The sequence below is a fragment of the Pseudoliparis swirei genome, chromosome 18 (assembly GCF_029220125.1).
Source record: "Pseudoliparis swirei isolate HS2019 ecotype Mariana Trench chromosome 18, NWPU_hadal_v1, whole genome shotgun sequence".
NCBI classification, from domain to species: domain Eukaryota; kingdom Metazoa; phylum Chordata; class Actinopteri; order Perciformes; family Liparidae; genus Pseudoliparis; species Pseudoliparis swirei.
Genome location: NC_079405.1, coordinates 14,519,482 through 14,537,891, shown reverse-complemented (window position 1 = coordinate 14,537,891; position 18,410 = coordinate 14,519,482). Strand labels below are relative to the sequence as shown.

The following is an 18,410-nucleotide window of genomic DNA, read 5'->3' as shown; positions in this document are numbered from 1 at the left end:
GTGGGTGTGCAAGTTAGTAAGTTGTTGAAATAGCTGATAGAGAAAGAGGAATTTGCCCTGATTATGTACACAATGATGTCCTTGTCTGTTTGAGTTCAAAAGACAGTTTTAGCCACCTGTGTTGCACTCAGGCGTGAGCCATCATGGAGAGAGCTGTGGTGCAAATCACCCTTTTTGGGCTGCTGCTGGCTTTGGCCACCACACAATCCAACAAGGTAAGGCCACCACCCCAGACAAACAGACACAGCTGTAAGGACATTTCTTTTATAAAATATATCTATTTAGGTTAGGTTTCAGAAAACCTATAGAGAACTATTGTAAGTAAGCAGTTCAGTGTCCTTATTAGTCATTTCATGGTCATGTAATGTAACGTAATGGTCAAGACTTTTAAAGGTTGAGTATTGGGAGTGTGCAAGTCATTGCCATTTGAAATCCAAACACCAGTGTCAGAGGATACTTACCCTCAGTAAATGTACTAAAACCCTACTGTGAAAATGCTTCACTAAGAAAAAATCCTGCATTAAAAACCTTTAAAAAAGTATTTAAGGTATATTATATTTAAAGTATATCAATATTATCAGCAAAATTAGCTTTAAGTATCAAAAGTAAAACTACTCATTCTAAAGTAAAATCATCCGATACTGCAGCATGAACGTCTATGTTTCTGCTGTAGATGTGCTGATGTCAACTACTTTTTAGCTTAAAGCAATGCACCATAATCTATAATATCATCATATATTTTTAGCATTGCTGTCTGATGAGAAACACAAATATCGAACAACTTTTCACGAGTCAGATAAACAGGCCTGTTTTCAGCCCGAGGACGATTTACTTTCCAGCTGATCCAAGAGGGTTTTCAAGATGTAGAAGACTTTTCTCAAACCATAAAGGAACACCTTCAGTTCATGACAAACATTACAATTGAAATTCACCAAAGTTGAAGAAATATGGTTTTCACTGGACAGTACGGGTTTGAAAAACATTTAGTCAAGTACGACCAATGTAGAGTAAAAGGTACAATATGTCCCTCTGAAATGTAGAGTATGTGTATAAAGTAGTAGAACATGTGAATACTCAAGTAAAGCACCTTACATTTTTAATGAAGTACAGTATTGAGTAAATGTACTTTGTTAAATTCCACCACTCCAAAGAACTGGATGAAAAATAATAAGAATTGGGTGTTTCTGCAGTTAGACCAATGAGATCTCACTGATGCCACCCACACTTTTTTTGTTCAGCTAGTCATGAATGAGCCTGCAAAATAAACTATACGCCATGTATTTTATTGTGAAATGTCCCATCTCCTGTATTTGTTCAGGGCAACTGGGATATCTACAGCTTTCACATCAACTCAACAGTGGCCAGTCGTTATGCAACCACTGTCATCACAAGCCGTGTGGCCAACCGCATGGACGAGTCAAAGGAAATCGAATTTCAGGTCCGGATTCCCAAGAACGCCTTCATCAGTAAATTCACAATGTATGTAAAGCAATACATTATATTTACAGATATTTTCATTTAATTATACATTACAAAAAACATGAAGGGTAATCATTGGCTCCTTGAGGAGTGTTTACATGGACAGACTTTTCCTTGGTCTTTCTTCAGGTTTATCGATGGCCAAGTCTACGATGGTGTTGTGAAAGGCAAAGAGAAAGCCCAGCAGCAGTACACTGAGGCTGTGTCCCGGGGCCAAAGTGCTGGGCTGGTCAGGTACATGATCAATGGACTTGTATTGCCAGGTCTTGTATACAGGTTGTTTTAATATTGCACTTTGTAGGAGAGCCTTGTGTGTCCTTCGGGATAAAGAATAAGAAAGATGTCACAAAATAATGTCTATTTTTGTCTGACACATCTTCAGGTCTCAGGTCAAGCAAAAACGACTCACATTTCAAACCCACTCTCTGGTCATAACCTGCGATGAGGGATGATAAAAAGGGGGAACAAATGCTTTAATTAAATGATTATCGTGTCTGTTGCAGTTCTGTAGGAAGGACCCTGGAGGAATTTAAGACCTCAGTGACCGTGGCCGCTCACAAAAAGGTCACCTTTGAACTCACATATGAGGAGCTGCTGAAACGCAGGCTTGGCAAGTACGAACTGCAGATCCACGCTCGACCCATGCAGCCTGTCAAAGACTTCAAGGTGTGTCTCTTGTTGGCACCAATTCCAGAAAACAATGCCGGGGTAGAAACGTCAGATCTATGGTCTGAGCGTATAATTATTTTTATTTCATTCTTAATGCCAGGTTGATGTTTACATTGATGAGAAAGCAGGCATCAAGTTCATGGAGGTTAAGGGAGGACTGAGCACCAACGTGCTGGCCTCTGCTATCACCAAAACACAAATGGACAAACAGGTACAGCATGCAGTGATTCAGAATCCAATCGCTCCATTTTTATCTGATTGATTATATCATAATGATGCCATATTGCCACTGGACATTCAGTATTATGTCTTATTATTCATCCTTTTGCAGGTCTCTTGGTATCATTCATTATTTTGTATACTGTATGCACTTTCGAAACAGTTTTCATTTTCTGGTTTGATGCCACACTGCATCACTCGTGCTCAACACTGTGCAGACAAACACAAATTTAATCTAACCAAATTAAAGGAAAGCTGAGACTAATCTTTTTGACCAATACACTTGTTCATCATCTGATATCATCAAACGTCTTTCAAGAGTCTGTTAAACCTGATTCATCCTGTTTCCAGGCATGGGTGTATTTCTACCCGACAGAGGACCAACAGAAAATGTGTGACAGCTGTGGAGAGGAGGGTATGAATGGAGACCTGGTTATTGTTTATGACGTCAACAGGAACCCCTCACTGGGAGACATCAAGGTAGAGAAAGAGGGCATTTTCAGGAAGACTGCTAGCTGTGAATTGTCTATGAGCAATGTTACACAAGATACCATACTTAAGCTACTTTATCTTCCTGTCTTTTGAACACTCTTTACTAACCAGTCAAACTTTCTTTCCCCCCCCAAGAAATCAAAAGGCTACTTTGTTCATCACTTTGCTCCATCAAGTCTTCTCAGCATACCAAAAAATGTTGTCTTCATTATTGATCAAAGTGGCTCAATGCGCGGCAGAAAAATGATACAGGTAAATTATTGTGTGAGTTTGTGAGAGATTGGCACCGTAGCACTGGCCTCCAGTTTTAATTCATTTCAGTTAATTAAATCCATTATGTGTATTATCAATAGACAAACTCACGTTAAACACATATTATTGCATGTTTTCTTTATTGAATGAAATTTCTAACGTGTAAATGTTGTTTTTGCCCAGACCCGGATAGCATTAGTCCACATCTTGAATGACCTGGCACCGGAGGACCACTTTGGTCTTATCACTTTTGACAGCAGCATTATTCACTGGAAACGAGAACTTGTTCAGGCCAACGAGCAGAATTTGGAGAGTGCCAAGAAATTTGCAAGCGACATTCAGGAAAGAGGATGTGAGGTTTTAAATAAATATGTTATGAAGGAATGGGAATGTTGGACAGCAGAACGGTGGTAATAACACGTTTTCATTTCATTTCAGCCACTGACATTAACAAGGCAGTATTGGAAGGAGTGCATATGATGAATGCACATCCCAGGGAAGGTTCAGCGTCCATCCTTATACTTCTCACCGATGGAGACCCTACCTCAGGTTACAATAAAACAATCACACACACACACACACACACACATCAGAAAGTACTTTCTAAAATGAATATGAGGACCCAAAGACACAACATGCCTTGCAGCTAACATCAGAACCGTGTTAAATGTTAATTCCCTGTTGGGTTCCAGGTTCAAGCCCACTTGCACCTGCCTTCTATATGCTGAGCGGTGGGATGTGACAACACAAAACGAGACCCACGCTTTTAATTTTATAGACTACCTAAAAAAAGAAATAGACGTCAGAAATGGTTTGCGATGAAAATGTTATGTGTGCTCGATGCATCAATGAAGGTCGCGAGCGTCGATGTGGTTGACGTCAGAGCATCAGACACGACCCTTCACGAGGTTCTGTGCAGCAGATTGACTGTTCGTGGCCATCCAATATTTTTTAACTACGGATGCAGATTGCCGATGGAGATTGAGGAGCTTTGAGCGTACGTTTCCAGCGAAGAGAGCAATATGAAACCGTTTACCCATCACAATTTTACGTCTGCTCATGTCTGTGCAACCTTGCAGAACGTATATGAGAGGCTTAACCCTCCTGTCCCCTTAGGGTCATTTTGACCCGATTCAATGTTTCACCCTCCTGTTACCTTTATATTTACGAACATATTTTACCCTTTGGGTTCAATTTGACGCCAGCAATTAAAACCTCCAGAAAATTATTAGAATTAATATTGTTCTCCAAGTTTAAGTGTGAGGCACTTTATGTTTGTTTGTTGACGACCGAAAGAACACCGATATTAAACATTGAATGGGGTCAAATTAATCCTAAGGCGACACGAGGGTGTAATATTGATTCGGGTCAAATTGACCCTAAGGCAACAAAAGGGTTAAGAGGCAGAAGTGGACACGGAGCGAGGTCCCAACATAACATAATGTTATGTTGCTAGATAACTTTTGCTAACATACTAGCATGCTAGCTAATAAAAAATTAAAGTCAAACATAACTGGCTAAACATCTATATTTGGAAGCTGGTACATTTCATTGCTATAACATGAACGGTTCAGATAATATGTGAACGTCAACCCTGCATTTTATTTTTATTTTTTCAATGTGTGTAGGCTAACACAAATAATGTTGTGACGTCAAAGTGTATTTCATAAACACATCTGATTTCACAATAGAAGTTGTGTTCTCAGTCAGAAGGTTTACAGAAGGGACAAATACTTGACAGACGAAAAGAAAAACATATAGGCTAATGCTTCAAACACAGAAAAGATGTAGCTTTATCAAAAAGGTCAGAGCTTCATTTATAACATTGACATTCAAATTATTAATAATTTACAGAAACATGTTCTCTTCCCCTTGCTCTCTCAAGCACACACACACACACACACACACACACACACACACACACACACACACACACACACACACACACACACACACACACACACACACACACACACACACACACACACACACACACACACACACACACACCTGTGCGTTGACATCATTTTCTAAAGGCAGGGAAAACAAAAAGTTTAAAAATCACTGGTGGAAGGGAATTTGCCTTTTTCAAGCCACATGTCTTACTTTTTGCAGGGGTGACAAATCTCGAACGCATACAGTCAAACGTTAGAGAGGCCATCGCGGAGAAATTCCCACTCTACTGCCTTGGTTTTGGTTTTGATGTCAATTTTGAGTTCCTTGAGAAGATGGCCCTGCAGAACAATGGTGTAGCTCGACGGATTTATGAAGACTCTGATGCGAATTTACAGCTGAAAGTATTTGAAATTAATTATAAATACTGTTTACCATGTGATTTGCTACATTTTCAAAAATGAAATAGATCTTGGTTGGTTATGGAGAGATGGACATTCATACACTGTCCATACTGTCAATAGGGTTTCTATGAAGAGGTGGCCACTCCTCTGTTGACAGATGTGATAATGACCTATAATGGCGGGACCAATCTTACCCAGACTAACTTCAGCCAATATTACAATGGCTCTGAGATTGTGGTGGCCGGTCAAATCAGCGACAACGACATTGAAACCTTCACTCCACAAGTTGTCGCCATTTCGGTAAGGCTTGCTCCTTCCTGCACACCAGCTGTAATGATTTGTGAAAGCCCTGTGTATACATAAATATAACATGATTAATGACATGTTATTCGGACGATGACAGGTCAACAGAAAGATGATGTTTTCTGACACAAATGCTATCGTGGAGTCCAATGGAACAGAGTCTGACAGCCACATCCAGAGGGTTTGGGCCTACCTCACAGTCAAACAGCTTCTGGAGAAAGAGTGAGTGTTTAATGTTATAGATATATTATATATTGTTATTTTGTTTTCACCTTATGCGTCTGTGTGTGTCATGTATGTAGAGGTTTGTGATAGCTTTACATTTCTTGTTTCGACTGACAAACAGTGCAAACACAATTTCTTTTTAATTTAGAACACAGCAAACCATCACATTGAGTGAGTGTGTGCCAGAGAATGTTTAGCCATTTCAAAAGATTTAATCAATTATAAAAGTTGTTGACAATTACTGTGGACCGAGTTTAAAGGGTAAATATTTTAAAAAATTGCTAAAATTGAGAAAACGACCCCAGAGGGTTAAACGATGACTACCCCTTGCATAATTTATCAGCCATAGTATTAACAATTATTTCAGCTCTAATTTCTTGACCAAGGTAGAAAGCTGACAGGATTAACCGGAAATGATATGCGCCTGTGTGTGTGTGTGTGTGTAATATAGGGGAATCCTACAGACAGCAATTGAGGTCGAGACAACCATAGTAGACTATCAAAAGATAAAGTTAGCTGTTGTGTAACTTCATACTTTCTTGTCAAGTCAACCGTCATGTTTAAAGCTCATGTACACAATTTGTGACAGGCTGGTGCTATCTGGATCTGAGAAGGAGAACGCCAAGAAACAGGCCTTGGAGCTGTCACTGAAGTACAGCTTTGTAACCCCACTCACATCAATGGTGGTCACCAAGCCACAGGGGGAGAACACAGATGTGCTCCACAAGCCCAGGGAAGGTGGAACACCTAGTTCAGCCGGTGACCAAGCGCTCTTTGGTCGGAGCAGTTCCAGGGGATTTTCAGGTAAACTTAAATGTAAGCAACACAAAGGGGAATAAAACGAACACAAAACAAACTTGAGTGATACAACTGCATGATTTGATGACAGGTGGTGTAATCACAATGTATGAATACGGTTGTTGCATTTATAAAGATTTTTTTTTAAAGAGTAAACTATAGATTCCTTGACTTGAGCTAAAATATATAAATACAACTTCAAGTTTGTGTGTGGTATTTCAAATATAGTTGATTAATTCACAATGACATTTTGTATCAATACAAGCTTATTTGTAAACAGCATAATTGTGTTCGAGTAAATCACCAAATAATGTACATTTTTCATCTTCTCTTTTTAGCAAATGGTTATCAAAGAGGTAAGACATTAAAGATACACTATTGATGAAGTAATAATGAAATATACTGCATTGTGTAGGCCTATGTGTATTTATATGTTCTAATCTTTTTAGCAGGACTTCCGAGTATGCCAGGTAAGACAAAACACGCATAACAATCTGCACCAACCTGACATGACAGATACACTTTTAATTAATAATATACTGTATTTATAGACTTTGGTACTCCAAATGTGAATCAGAAAAACTAATTCATAGCCAAAACATTGAGTAGCTGTCAGGCCTGGACTAAAAATGAGGACTCAGATGCAGAGAAATAGAAAGTATAAGCCCACTCTATTGAATTCAGATCCTCTGAGTGACAAAGTAAATGGGCTATGAAAAAAACTCACTAAATAACTAGGGCCTGGCAAGATAACTTGCGAAAGAAAAACTTCCTGATAAACACAAAATCACTCCAAACGGGAGGACAGCAAAACTGGGGTGCTAGTGAGTTTTTCGAGTGAGTGTCCTCACCTGTGTGCGCGGATGTGTCGGCGCGTATCACGGCAGAGCGATACGCGTTATGGGAGCGGCGGCGCTGGGCTTAGCCCAGAAGAGTGAAGCAGCGAAATTTGTAGACATAGAAACACTCTCAGACAGCAGCTTGCTGTTCCGTGCGCCTGCTGCCAGTCTGACTCCGCTGTTTTGGGTGCGACCTGGAGGTGTTAACCACTTGTGTACCAAATTTTTTTTTTTTTTGGTTCAAAACTATGGAGGACTTAAAATGACTTAAGTATAAATAAATAAATGCATGAATAAATACAAGAATGAATAAATACTTAAATAAATGTATAAATAAATAAATACAGCAATAAATAAATAAATGCTTAAATAAATGTATAAATAAATACAAGAATAAATGTATAAATACAGAAATAAATACAGAAATTAATAAATATAAGTTATAACTCAACAGGACATCATTAAATAAATGTATTTCTACATTTCTGTATTTCTTCATTTATTTATATCTCTATTTATGTGTCCACACGTATTTCTTCATTTATTTATGTGTGACATTTACGTGTCCGTATATTCAAATGAGCTGGGGCGGTCCGAACCTCATTGTTGAACAGGATTGGTCAAGTCGGAGAGTAAGACAGAAGCAATCGATCCCTAGCACTTGGACCTGTAGACGAACAGTGTTTATTATGCATTCTTGTCTGTACATTCTAAATACTACTGTTGAGTCACGGAATGTAATTTAAGGATGTTTTCAGCCGAGAAGTTAGTAGTTTAAGCATCAAATATGTGGTCGGTTTATCGAGATTCAGCCTAATAAGGATATGCGACGGAGATTTGAGGTCCTGCTCGCGGGACCAGTGAGCTCCGGGCGCTCAGCGCGCTGTGTGGCCGCCGAGAGAAGCCTGATCTCGGCAGGACTTTTTGAAATGCTCCGCTGGCTCTGACGTCTCCGTAGCGGCTAAACATGAGATATAATTAGGTTTTGTAGGATCTAAAGAGCACAAAGAGTTTATTATTTATTAAAAGATAACGTTACGTCAATTTCACTGAGGGTTAAGATTCATAACTTCATATTGTAGCGACCCTGGGTCAGGAAAGCTACGAGACGTTGTATAGTTATTACCGTTTATTCGTAGCCTACGCCAAACAACAGTGAACACCGCAACACATTCTACTCCACTGTAAAGTATTTTACAGTGAATAATTGGAGTAAATTCATGAGCAAGAACAGTTGATGTGGTGACGTCACAAGACCAGAAAGACCGTCCTGCGTCCTCGAGTCTGGACTCCCAAGACCAGACTCCAAAGACCAGACTCCAAGAAAACACGAGTCTGTACTCAGTGCACTTGGAATTGATAAAGGGCTGAAGTCAAAAAGCTGTCTAGGCTAACTTCTGCTAACGGTTAGCTGAGCGAGCCAACTTCAGCTTGATGTGCCAGGCAGAAGTAGTAGAGCACAACACACCAGGTGCATCACACTCCTGTGACCAATCATGCTTTAGACAGAGGTTCGGACCGCCCCAGATCATTTGAATATACGGACACGTAAATGTCACACATAAATAAATGAAGAAATACGTGTGGACACGTAAATAGATAAATAAATAAATGAAGAAATACAGAAATGTAGAGATATATTTATTTAATGATGTCCTGTTGATTTATAACTTATATTTATTAATTCCTATATTTATTTATTTATTTATACATTTATTTAAGCATTTATTTATTTATTTATACATTTATTTAAGCATTTATTTATTTATTCCTATATTTATTCATGCATTCATTTATTTATTTATTTATACTTAAGTCATTTTGAGTCCTCCATACAAAACATTCGGGGCTAATGAAAAAACATTCGGGGCTTTAGCCCCGGGTTTTTTAGTCTAGGGACGCCACTGGTCTGTACTCAGTGTACTTGGAATTGATAAACGGCTGAAGTAAAAAAGCTGTCTCGGCTAACTTCTGCTAACGGTGAGCTGTGCGAGCCAACCTCAACAACATGTGCAAGGCAGAAGTCGTAGAGCTTAACACAGTGACCAATCATGCTTTAGACAAAGGTTCGGACCGCCCCAGCTCATTTGTGTCCTTATGACACGTAAATGTCACGCATAAATAAATGAAGAAATACGTGTGGACACATAAATAAATGAAGAAATACAGAAATGTAGAAATAGATTTATTTAATAATGTCTTGTTTAGGTATAACTTATATTGATTTATTCATTTATTCATTTATACATTTATATATTTATTCTTGTATTTATTTATTTATTCATACATTTATTTAAGCCGTTATTTATTTATTTATACATGTCGACAACGTTTGATGATATCTAAATATTAAAGAAATATGAAAAATAAAAAGAAGACACATTTGGAAAAATGCAAGCTAATTTACACATCTGCTCCCCTCTGACATGGCGGGTACATTATTCATTTCTTAATAATATAATGTATTTTATAGCCAACAGAGTACAGCATACAAACAGCATACATGCTCTAAACTAAATCTTCCCAATACAAGTTGTTGCAATTATAAAAAATAAATACATTTAAAAAAACTATAGATTTCTTGACTACAGGTAAAATATAAAAATACAATTTTAAGTTTGTGTGTCGAATTTCAAATATAGTTGATTAATCCACAATTACATTTTGCATCTATAGAAGCTTATTTGTAAACAGCATAATTGTGTTTGAGTAAATCAACAAATTATATACATTTTAGTCATCATCTCTTTTTAGCAAAAGGTTATCAAATTGGTAAAACATGAAATATACACTTTTGATTAAGTAAGAACAACATTTTGGACATATATAGCTTAAGTATATTAACTGTTTCACAATTTCTTTCTCATCTTTTTTCTTTTTCGCAGCACATATGCCAGGTAAGACATAACACGCATAACAATCTGCACCAACCTGACATGACAGATACACTTTTAATAATTAATAATAGTATTTATACACTTTGGCATTCCAAATATGCATCAGAAAAACTAATTCATAACCAAAACATTGAGTAACAGATGCTGCATCTTTTGCAACAATATCAACAACAACAACAAAAGAAGAAGGAAAAGGAGACACATTTGGAAAAATGCAAGCTAATTTACACATCTGCTCCCCTCTGACATGGCGGGTACATTATTCATTTCTTAATAATATAATGTATTTTATAGCCAACAGAGTACAGCATACATGCTCTAAACTAAATCTTCCCAATACAAGTTGTTGCAATTATAAAAAATAAATACATTTAAAAAAAACTATAGATTTCTTGACTACAGGTAAAATATAAAAATACAATTTTAAGTTTGTGTGTCGAATTTCAAATATAGTTGATTAATCCACAATTACATTTTGCATCTATAGAAGCTTATTTGTAAACAGCATAATTGTGTTCGAGTAAATCAACAAATAATATACATTTTAGTCATCATCTCTTTTTAGCAAAAGGTTATCAAATAGGTAAAACATGAAATATACAATATTGATTAAGTAAGAACAACATTTTGTACATATATAGCTTAAGTATATTAACTGTTTCACAATTTCTGTTTCTTATCTTTTTTCTTTTTCGCAGCACGTATGCCAGGTAAGACATAACACGCATAACAATCTGCACCAACCTGACATGACAGATACACTTTTAAGAATTAATAATAGTATTTATACACTTTAGCATTCCAAATATGCATCAGAAAAACTAATTCATAACCAAAACATTGAGTAACAGATGCTGCATCTTTTGCAACAATATCAACAACAACAAAAAATATGAAGGAAAAGAAGACACATTTGGAAAAATGCAAGCTAATTTACACATCTGCTCCCCTCTGAAATGATGGATACATTATTAATGTATTAAATAATATAATGTATTGCATAGCCAACAGAGTACAGCACACAAACAGCATACATTCTCGAAAGTAAATCTTCCCATTCCTAGCAGAACATCACATTATGTAAGAAATAACTGACTGAAATATTTGGGTTATGTATATGTTGCGTTAATGCTTTGAATTATGCTTTAATTAAGTGTCGTAGAACACAACATTGACACTGTCAACATTTAGATTGGCTCCCAATAAGCTTTGTTTTCACTAGATCTGTCTGTTACTGGGTATATTCTCCCGGGAAAAGAAAACGCCCGTTGTCAACTCTTTCTCAATGAAAGTACATCTCTACTTCCAAATGTTGCTAAAAGTTGCCTGATTGTGTCATAAGCGCATTTGCTTGTTGCCAAGGTACCCGTGCAATTATTTGCATAAGGCCTGGGGGTTGTGTTGGTTACAGTGAGGAGAGGCGGCCTCTGCACAGCACACAAGGAGAGGGAGAGAACCCATGATGTGGAATATTTAAATACATTTCTTGCTTCTTCCCTGATAGTCCGAGTAGTTGCTGAGGTTGTCACTCGTAGTAAGCTCTGAGGAATACAGAAAGCGATCCGGTTGTCTTCGCGACGGCAACAATAATACCATTTTAAAACACTTTAACCTGAGATAAATCCAACTTGGGTTACCAATCTTTGGAAGCAGAAAATCGATAGCTAATCAATAATATTTTTCGCAATTCTGAAGGTCATCACTGATTTATTGAAATTACGGTGACCGTAATATTCCACATACAAAACATGTAATGAATTCTTTATGAATTCAATATTGATTATGGATACACACACTGATACTACATAAACATAGGCCTATATATAAGTTAATGAATGCAATGAAAGGTGAATGGATGATTAGCAGATTATACAACTGGTGGCTGAATAATAATTTCAGAATGATGTAAGACTGATATTTGTAGTCACGAAAGAGACCAACAAAAGGGATAAGACTTTGGCATTCACACTTTACATTAATTATTGCAGCTGAGAGATTATTGTGAGGTAAGAGAGTACTGATGGTACTCCACTCCCCCTAATGTTGTATGTTATCTTCTTCTTTTTACAGGAGACAGTGGAGGTAAGAAATAGAAACACATCTGCATCGTTCAGTAACAGATAATAATCAAATCTATTCTACACACTTTTGCACTCCAAATATGATTTGAAAATTTTAATGAAATTTGAATCCAAAAAAAGGGATGAGACTTTGACATTTACACTTTGCATTAATTAATGTAGCTGAGAGATTATTGGGAGGTAAATGAGTACTGATGGTACTCCACTTCGCCTCATGTTGTATGTTATCTTCTTCTTTTTACAGGAGACAGTGGAGGTAAGAAATAGAAACACATCTGCATCGTTCAGTAACAGATAATAATCAAATCTATTCTACACACTTTTGCACTCCAAATATGATTTGAAAATTTTAATGAAATTTGAATCCAAAAAAAGGGATGAGACTTTGACATTTACACTTTGCATTAATTAATGTAGCTGAGAGATTATTGGGAGGTAAATGAGTACTGATGGTACTCCACTTCGCCTCATGTTGTATGTTATCTTCTTCTTTTTACAGGAGGCAGTGGAGGTAAGAAATAGAAACACATCTGCATCGTTCAGTAACAGATAATAATCAAATCTATTCTACACACTTTTGCACTCCAAATATGATTTGAAAATTTTAATGAAATTTGAATCCAAAAAAAGGGATGAGACTTTGACATTCACACTTTACATTCATTAATGTAGCTGAGAGATTATTGGGAGGTAAATGAGTACTGATGGTACTCCACTTCGCCTAATGTTGTATGTTATCTTCTTCTTTTTACAGCACGCAGTGGAGGAGGTGAGAAATAGATACACATCTGCATCGTTCAGTAACAGATAATGATCAAATCTATTCAACACACTTTTGCACTCCAAATATGAATAGAAAATGTGAATGAAATTTGAATCCAATAAAAGGGCCGAGACTTTGGCATTCACACTTTACAATCATTAATGCAGCTAAGAGATTATTGTGAGGTAAAAGAGTAATGATGGTACTCCACTCCCCCTAATGTTGGATGTTATCTTCTTCTTTTTACAGCAGGCGGTGGAGGAGGTGAGAAATAGATACACATCTGCATCGTTCAGTTACAGATAATGATCAAATCTATTCAACACACTTTTGCACTCCAAATATGATTTGAGACGTACTGATGGTACTCCACTCCCCCTAATGTATCATTACCTAATCACTCTTACACTACGAGTGCAACTTATTTTCAAAGGTAGGCATTTTCATCATGTTCTGATTCTGTCAAAAGAAATGCCAATTTCCAGTTCAATTTTACAACATAAACACTTTAATGACCACTTGAGCAACACTTCAACAAATAAATTAAATTCAGTTCATTTTGTATAGCCCAGAATCACAAATTACACAACTATCTCAGAGGTCTTTACAATCTGTAGACATACCTGTCCCGGGACCTCACATCGGATCAGAGTTACATAATCACATTCAATGGATATGACAGACATGATGAATAATGAGTACTAGACTTGAACCACCATCCATGTAAACAGAAGAAGAGAGGAGGAGCATCAGCAGGGCCATGGCAGGAGGCAGGGCCACAGAGGAAGAAAGCATGGAGAAGGAGGCAGGGCCAATGAGGCAGGAGGCAAGGGGCAGATGGCAGGAGGGAGGAAGCAGGGGCAAGGAGACAGGGGGCAGTGCCCAGGAGCCAGGAACTGTATCGTAATTGTATGTTATCTTCTTTCTTTTTTTTACAGCACGTTATGGAGGAGGTAAGAAATAGACAGACATCTGCATCGTTCTGATGCAACAGATGATTATATAATCTATTCGATACACTTCTGCACTTCAAATATGCCTTGAAAAAACTAAGAAACAGAAACAATGTTGAAACACAACTGCTGTATCTTTGCAAAGTTGTAATACATCTAATGGATGCCTAGCCAAAATATATATTTACTTCAAAAAAGCTTTTTTAATTCATCTAAATGTGGAAAAGCAATTGTTTGAAAAACCTTTAAGGATGAGCAAGATAAAGAGACCTGAGGTATCCACGTCTTAAGATACACCCGAGAGTGTGCAAGCTAACTAATCATGACTATTTAAAAATAAATTGCCAAGTATCCTAATTTCATGTTATCATCTTTTCTTTTTTAACAGCTGGACTTAGTTATCAACGTAAGACATGGCGACATAAGTATACATGATTAATCTTTGCATTATTTGCTGTACAATGCTTTATTTTCATTATACGAAAATAATTGACTCATTTTAATCCCATCATAATTTCATGTCATCATCTCTTTCCTTTTGGTAGATCATCAATTACCTGAACAAGTATCAGGTACACATGTGCACTGTTCTCATATGACTACACTGTAGTAAATATGACGACTAGTGGAGTCACGTTTACTGTATATACATGTATGGCGATGTTTATTCTACATACGGCGATGTTTTTCTACATAAGGTGATGTCTATTCGACATAAGGCAATGTTTATTCTACATGCGGTGATGTTTATTCTACATAAGGCAATGTGTATTCTACATAAGGCAATGTTTATTCTACATGTGGTGATGTTTATTCTACATAAGGCAATGTTTATTCTACATATGCAATGTAACCCTAACTCGTTTATCCTACATACGGCAATGTTTATTCTACATAAGGCAATTTTTATCCTACATACGGCAATGTCTATTCTACATATGCAATGTTTATTCTACATACGACAATGTTTATTCTGCATAAGGCGATGTCTATTCTACATAAGGCAATGTGTATTCTACATATGCAATGTTTATTCTTCATTAGACAATGTCTATTCTACATATGCAATGTTTATTCTACATAAGGCAATGTGTATTCTACATAAGGCAATGTCTATTCTACATAAGGCAATGTTTATTCTACATAAGGCAATGTTTATTCTACATAAGGCGATGTCTATTCTACATAAGGCAATGTCTATTCTACATAAGGCAATGTGTATTCTACATACCCCGATTTAAAGTTATTATCTCAGTTTATTTTCTGTGATGAATGCAAAGCCCTTCTATGATACTCTAAATGACTTCTGTAACTTGAAAGTATTTCCTCTCTGCCTTTCTAAACATTACTAGCTATAGTTGCAGCAAAATTACAAAAATGTGCAACATCTGAATTTTTACAGAATTTGTTTATGAAAGATAATAACATTTTTACTTTTTTTACTTTACTTTTCATTTTCCAGTCATGAGTGTAAGACAACACGACATCGGGTTAGACAACGTTGGTTTGCTGAAATCTATAGGTAAACGTAACCAATTTTGATCTATCCTTCTAATTTTGTTATCAATATACCAAAAACCCATGTAACACGATAAAAAGCATCCAAAGCTGCATCAGCCTATAATACATTTTTTCTGTTGTTGCATCCAACACACATAGTGAAAGACTAATGGTAGAAATATAGTAAAAATGCACCATATTTGTTTAATACAAATGTTTTTGCTTTCATTACATGATAAGAATTCAAATGTAAACTACTTTATATATATATATATATATATATATATATATATAAAATTGGATCTGAATGTCAGTCACATCTTCTATGCCCCTCGGCCTAAACCTTCCACAAAATTCCTTTGATGAAATTACTTGGAGGTGAATTTGAAGAAAGCAACAACAAAAACACACATTCCATGTTTCATTTATTGTTACAATTGTTGTTTGTGTGCATTTAAATCAGCATTAAATAAAGTCTGTGGTTAACTTTACCTGGTGAGGATTAGAATAATATGTGTATGTAGTGGTTTGTTTTGAGGCTGAGGTTAAGAATATGGATATCAATACAAACGTCCTCTCAGCTTTGTATTATTAATGTATGCAACTTTGTTTGTGAAAATGTATTTACATATGCTCTTTTGGTTGTTGTTTCAGCCATTCAACCAGACATACTCATCTCTACTGTGTCAATCAGAAACATTGATGGTAATATATGCAGTTCATGTCATAGTGTGTAGAAGTAATTTGTTGTGCTGTGGAAGAGAGTGCACTTTACCGTACACTTTATAGGATGTTCTCGTCTGACTGTTTCTCTATAGTTCCTCTTTCTCACAGATTTTTGCTAAAAACGGAAAATATGTCTCTTCCACTGTGCTTTGATGTCACTGGAGATGTTCGCCTTAAACTACTTCGTCATCCCAGCAGGGGTCAGTAATACTCCTCTTTCTACCATTACTACCTACATTTTTTTTTTACATTGTTGTACTGGTATTTTTACTTCAGTGAAGGATTGGTGTTCTTGAGTTGGTGTTCAGTTGGTGTTGAGTTGCATTTTTTCTCTTTTAAATAGGTCTGTCTGTGAATGGTGAACTTGATTCAGTACAGAATGGAGGCTTCAGTAGGATTGTCATCCACGTGAACCCTGACCTGATTGTTGAGGTTGACGCCAAAGAAATCCATGTACGAGAGGGACAGACACTGACGATCCACCCTGGACAGGATATCATCACTGCTGGAAGGTGACTTTGCATTGTAATGGTCCTGACTGAGAAAGTTAGGCACTTTGTGCTCAGCTAAAGTAACCGTCTGCAGCTTAATATCTAATGAACATACGTGAGAGTGGTATCAATATTCTCATTCTCCGGTTGTCTTAACTGTTTTTAATGTGTTGTACGGCGACTTTGAGTGCATTGAAAGGCATCTTATAAAATAAATGTATTATTATTATTATTATTATTTACCCCTCAGCAAGAAATCAAATCAGAATATTCACTAAAATGACAAACTTTTCCTTCAAAACCAGTGCTCCCATATATGCATGTCCGAACAAATAGAGCACTGAGAGCTAAAAGTGCAAGGGCAGCCCCAAACACTCGACTGATGGTATTCATGAATTGGAATTTGTCACAGATTCATTATTAGAGACAAATGTTAATTTGTTATTATTATTAATTCTTACATTAGAAGCCAACCAGACCAGTGATTTCAAGCATTCGGGATGATAAGTGCTCTTGGGAGTGTGTTGGAGTCTGCAGACTCTCAGCTGGGTTAAAATCAGCTCAGAAAAGCAAAAAAAAGTTTATACACAAATTAAAACGAGGTGCATATCTTTCTAGTTTGACAGTGATTAGACGGGACAAGGAAATAGACGTTGCAGTTGGAGACACCCGCATGGTCATCTTAATTCATGAGAAGAATGGCAAACAATTCCTCTGGCCGATTTTGAGACAGAAGCCATTGGACACCAACGTTTCAGGATTATTAGGTGAGTGAAGAGGCTGGATTTGATTTTATGATTTGAAATGATCAGATCTACATTTAACGTATAACAAAATTTAAATTAAGTTTAAAGTTACGTGTTTTTAAATGAAATTGAATCAGTGTCTGCAACCAGCTGTGGTTGTTGTGATGGAAATAATTAATAAAAACAGGCACATATTTTGTGCAATGTCTCTTTAAGTGTCATTGCATCATTGTTTGTCCTCTGCGTGTCCAGCTCTGAAGCCAGCAGCGTATGAGGAGGTGCAACACAGTCCCTCAACAAGACTAATGATCAAAGATCAGGAGATTGACGTTGCCAGGTATATTTCAGTTGGTATAAAAGAGAATACCGTTTGAGAGTTCTTTGTTTTGTTATTGCTCCTATGCACAAAGATAAAACAAGACCAACGATATGCATGTCTTTCTTTTGTAGGGCCAGCGCTGTTGACTACAGTATCGTCTCCTCCCCCACACATGACTGCTGGCTCATGTCTGCTGAGTCTGCCCTGCAGACACGCCTGGATGATTTCATTCTTTAACTGGGAACCATGTTCAATCACTTGTCGTGATTTTATTTGAACCGAAAATAAGTGAAAAACATAAACTAATTCATCATGGAAATCAGTTACGAACATGAACCAATAAAAACATTTATCTTGGTTG

At 36.8% G+C, this 18,410-nt stretch overlaps 1 protein-coding gene across 6 annotated transcripts; it reads left to right on the top strand.

Annotated features, from left to right (window-relative positions):
• Positions 1–107: 107 nt before the first annotated feature.
• Positions 108–18,408, top strand: itih3b.2 (inter-alpha-trypsin inhibitor heavy chain 3b, tandem duplicate 2). Of its 6 annotated transcripts, none has more exons than XM_056437813.1 (29): positions 108–215; positions 1,319–1,479; positions 1,609–1,713; positions 1,983–2,145; positions 2,249–2,359; positions 2,719–2,847; positions 2,995–3,111; positions 3,295–3,463; positions 3,550–3,660; positions 5,227–5,408; positions 5,529–5,708; positions 5,812–5,933; positions 6,526–6,740; positions 7,073–7,090; positions 7,187–7,204; positions 10,459–10,470; positions 11,169–11,180; positions 13,306–13,320; positions 13,564–13,578; positions 14,253–14,267; positions 14,656–14,673; positions 14,813–14,839; positions 15,730–15,789; positions 16,422–16,472; positions 16,586–16,693; positions 16,837–17,005; positions 17,603–17,751; positions 17,983–18,067; positions 18,181–18,408. In XM_056437813.1, exons 1-29 carry the CDS (start codon positions 144–146, stop codon positions 18,284–18,286), a joined length of 2,715 nt encoding a protein of 904 aa, XP_056293788.1. In that variant the 5' UTR covers positions 108–143; the 3' UTR covers positions 18,287–18,408. The 6 variants fall into 6 exon arrangements, with proteins under 6 accessions (XP_056293788.1, XP_056293787.1, XP_056293786.1 ...); XM_056437812.1 differs by having other exon boundaries at positions 7,184–7,204; XM_056437811.1 differs by having other exon boundaries at positions 6,526–6,752.
• The last annotated feature ends 2 nt before the right edge of the window (positions 18,409–18,410 follow it).

Bases quoted from the DNA above. Each gene is read 5' to 3' on its own strand.
- itih3b.2 (XM_056437810.1), top strand. From the start codon at position 144: ATGGAGAGAGCTGTGGTGCAAATCACCCTTTTTGGGCTGCTGCTGGCT. The intron at 1,480-1,608 runs GTATGTAAAGCA...GTCTTTCTTCAG, and splicing joins TTCATCAGTAAATTCACAAT to GTTTATCGATGGCCAAGTCT. The intron at 2,360-2,718 runs GTACAGCATGCA...TCCTGTTTCCAG, and splicing joins AAACACAAATGGACAAACAG to GCATGGGTGTATTTCTACCC.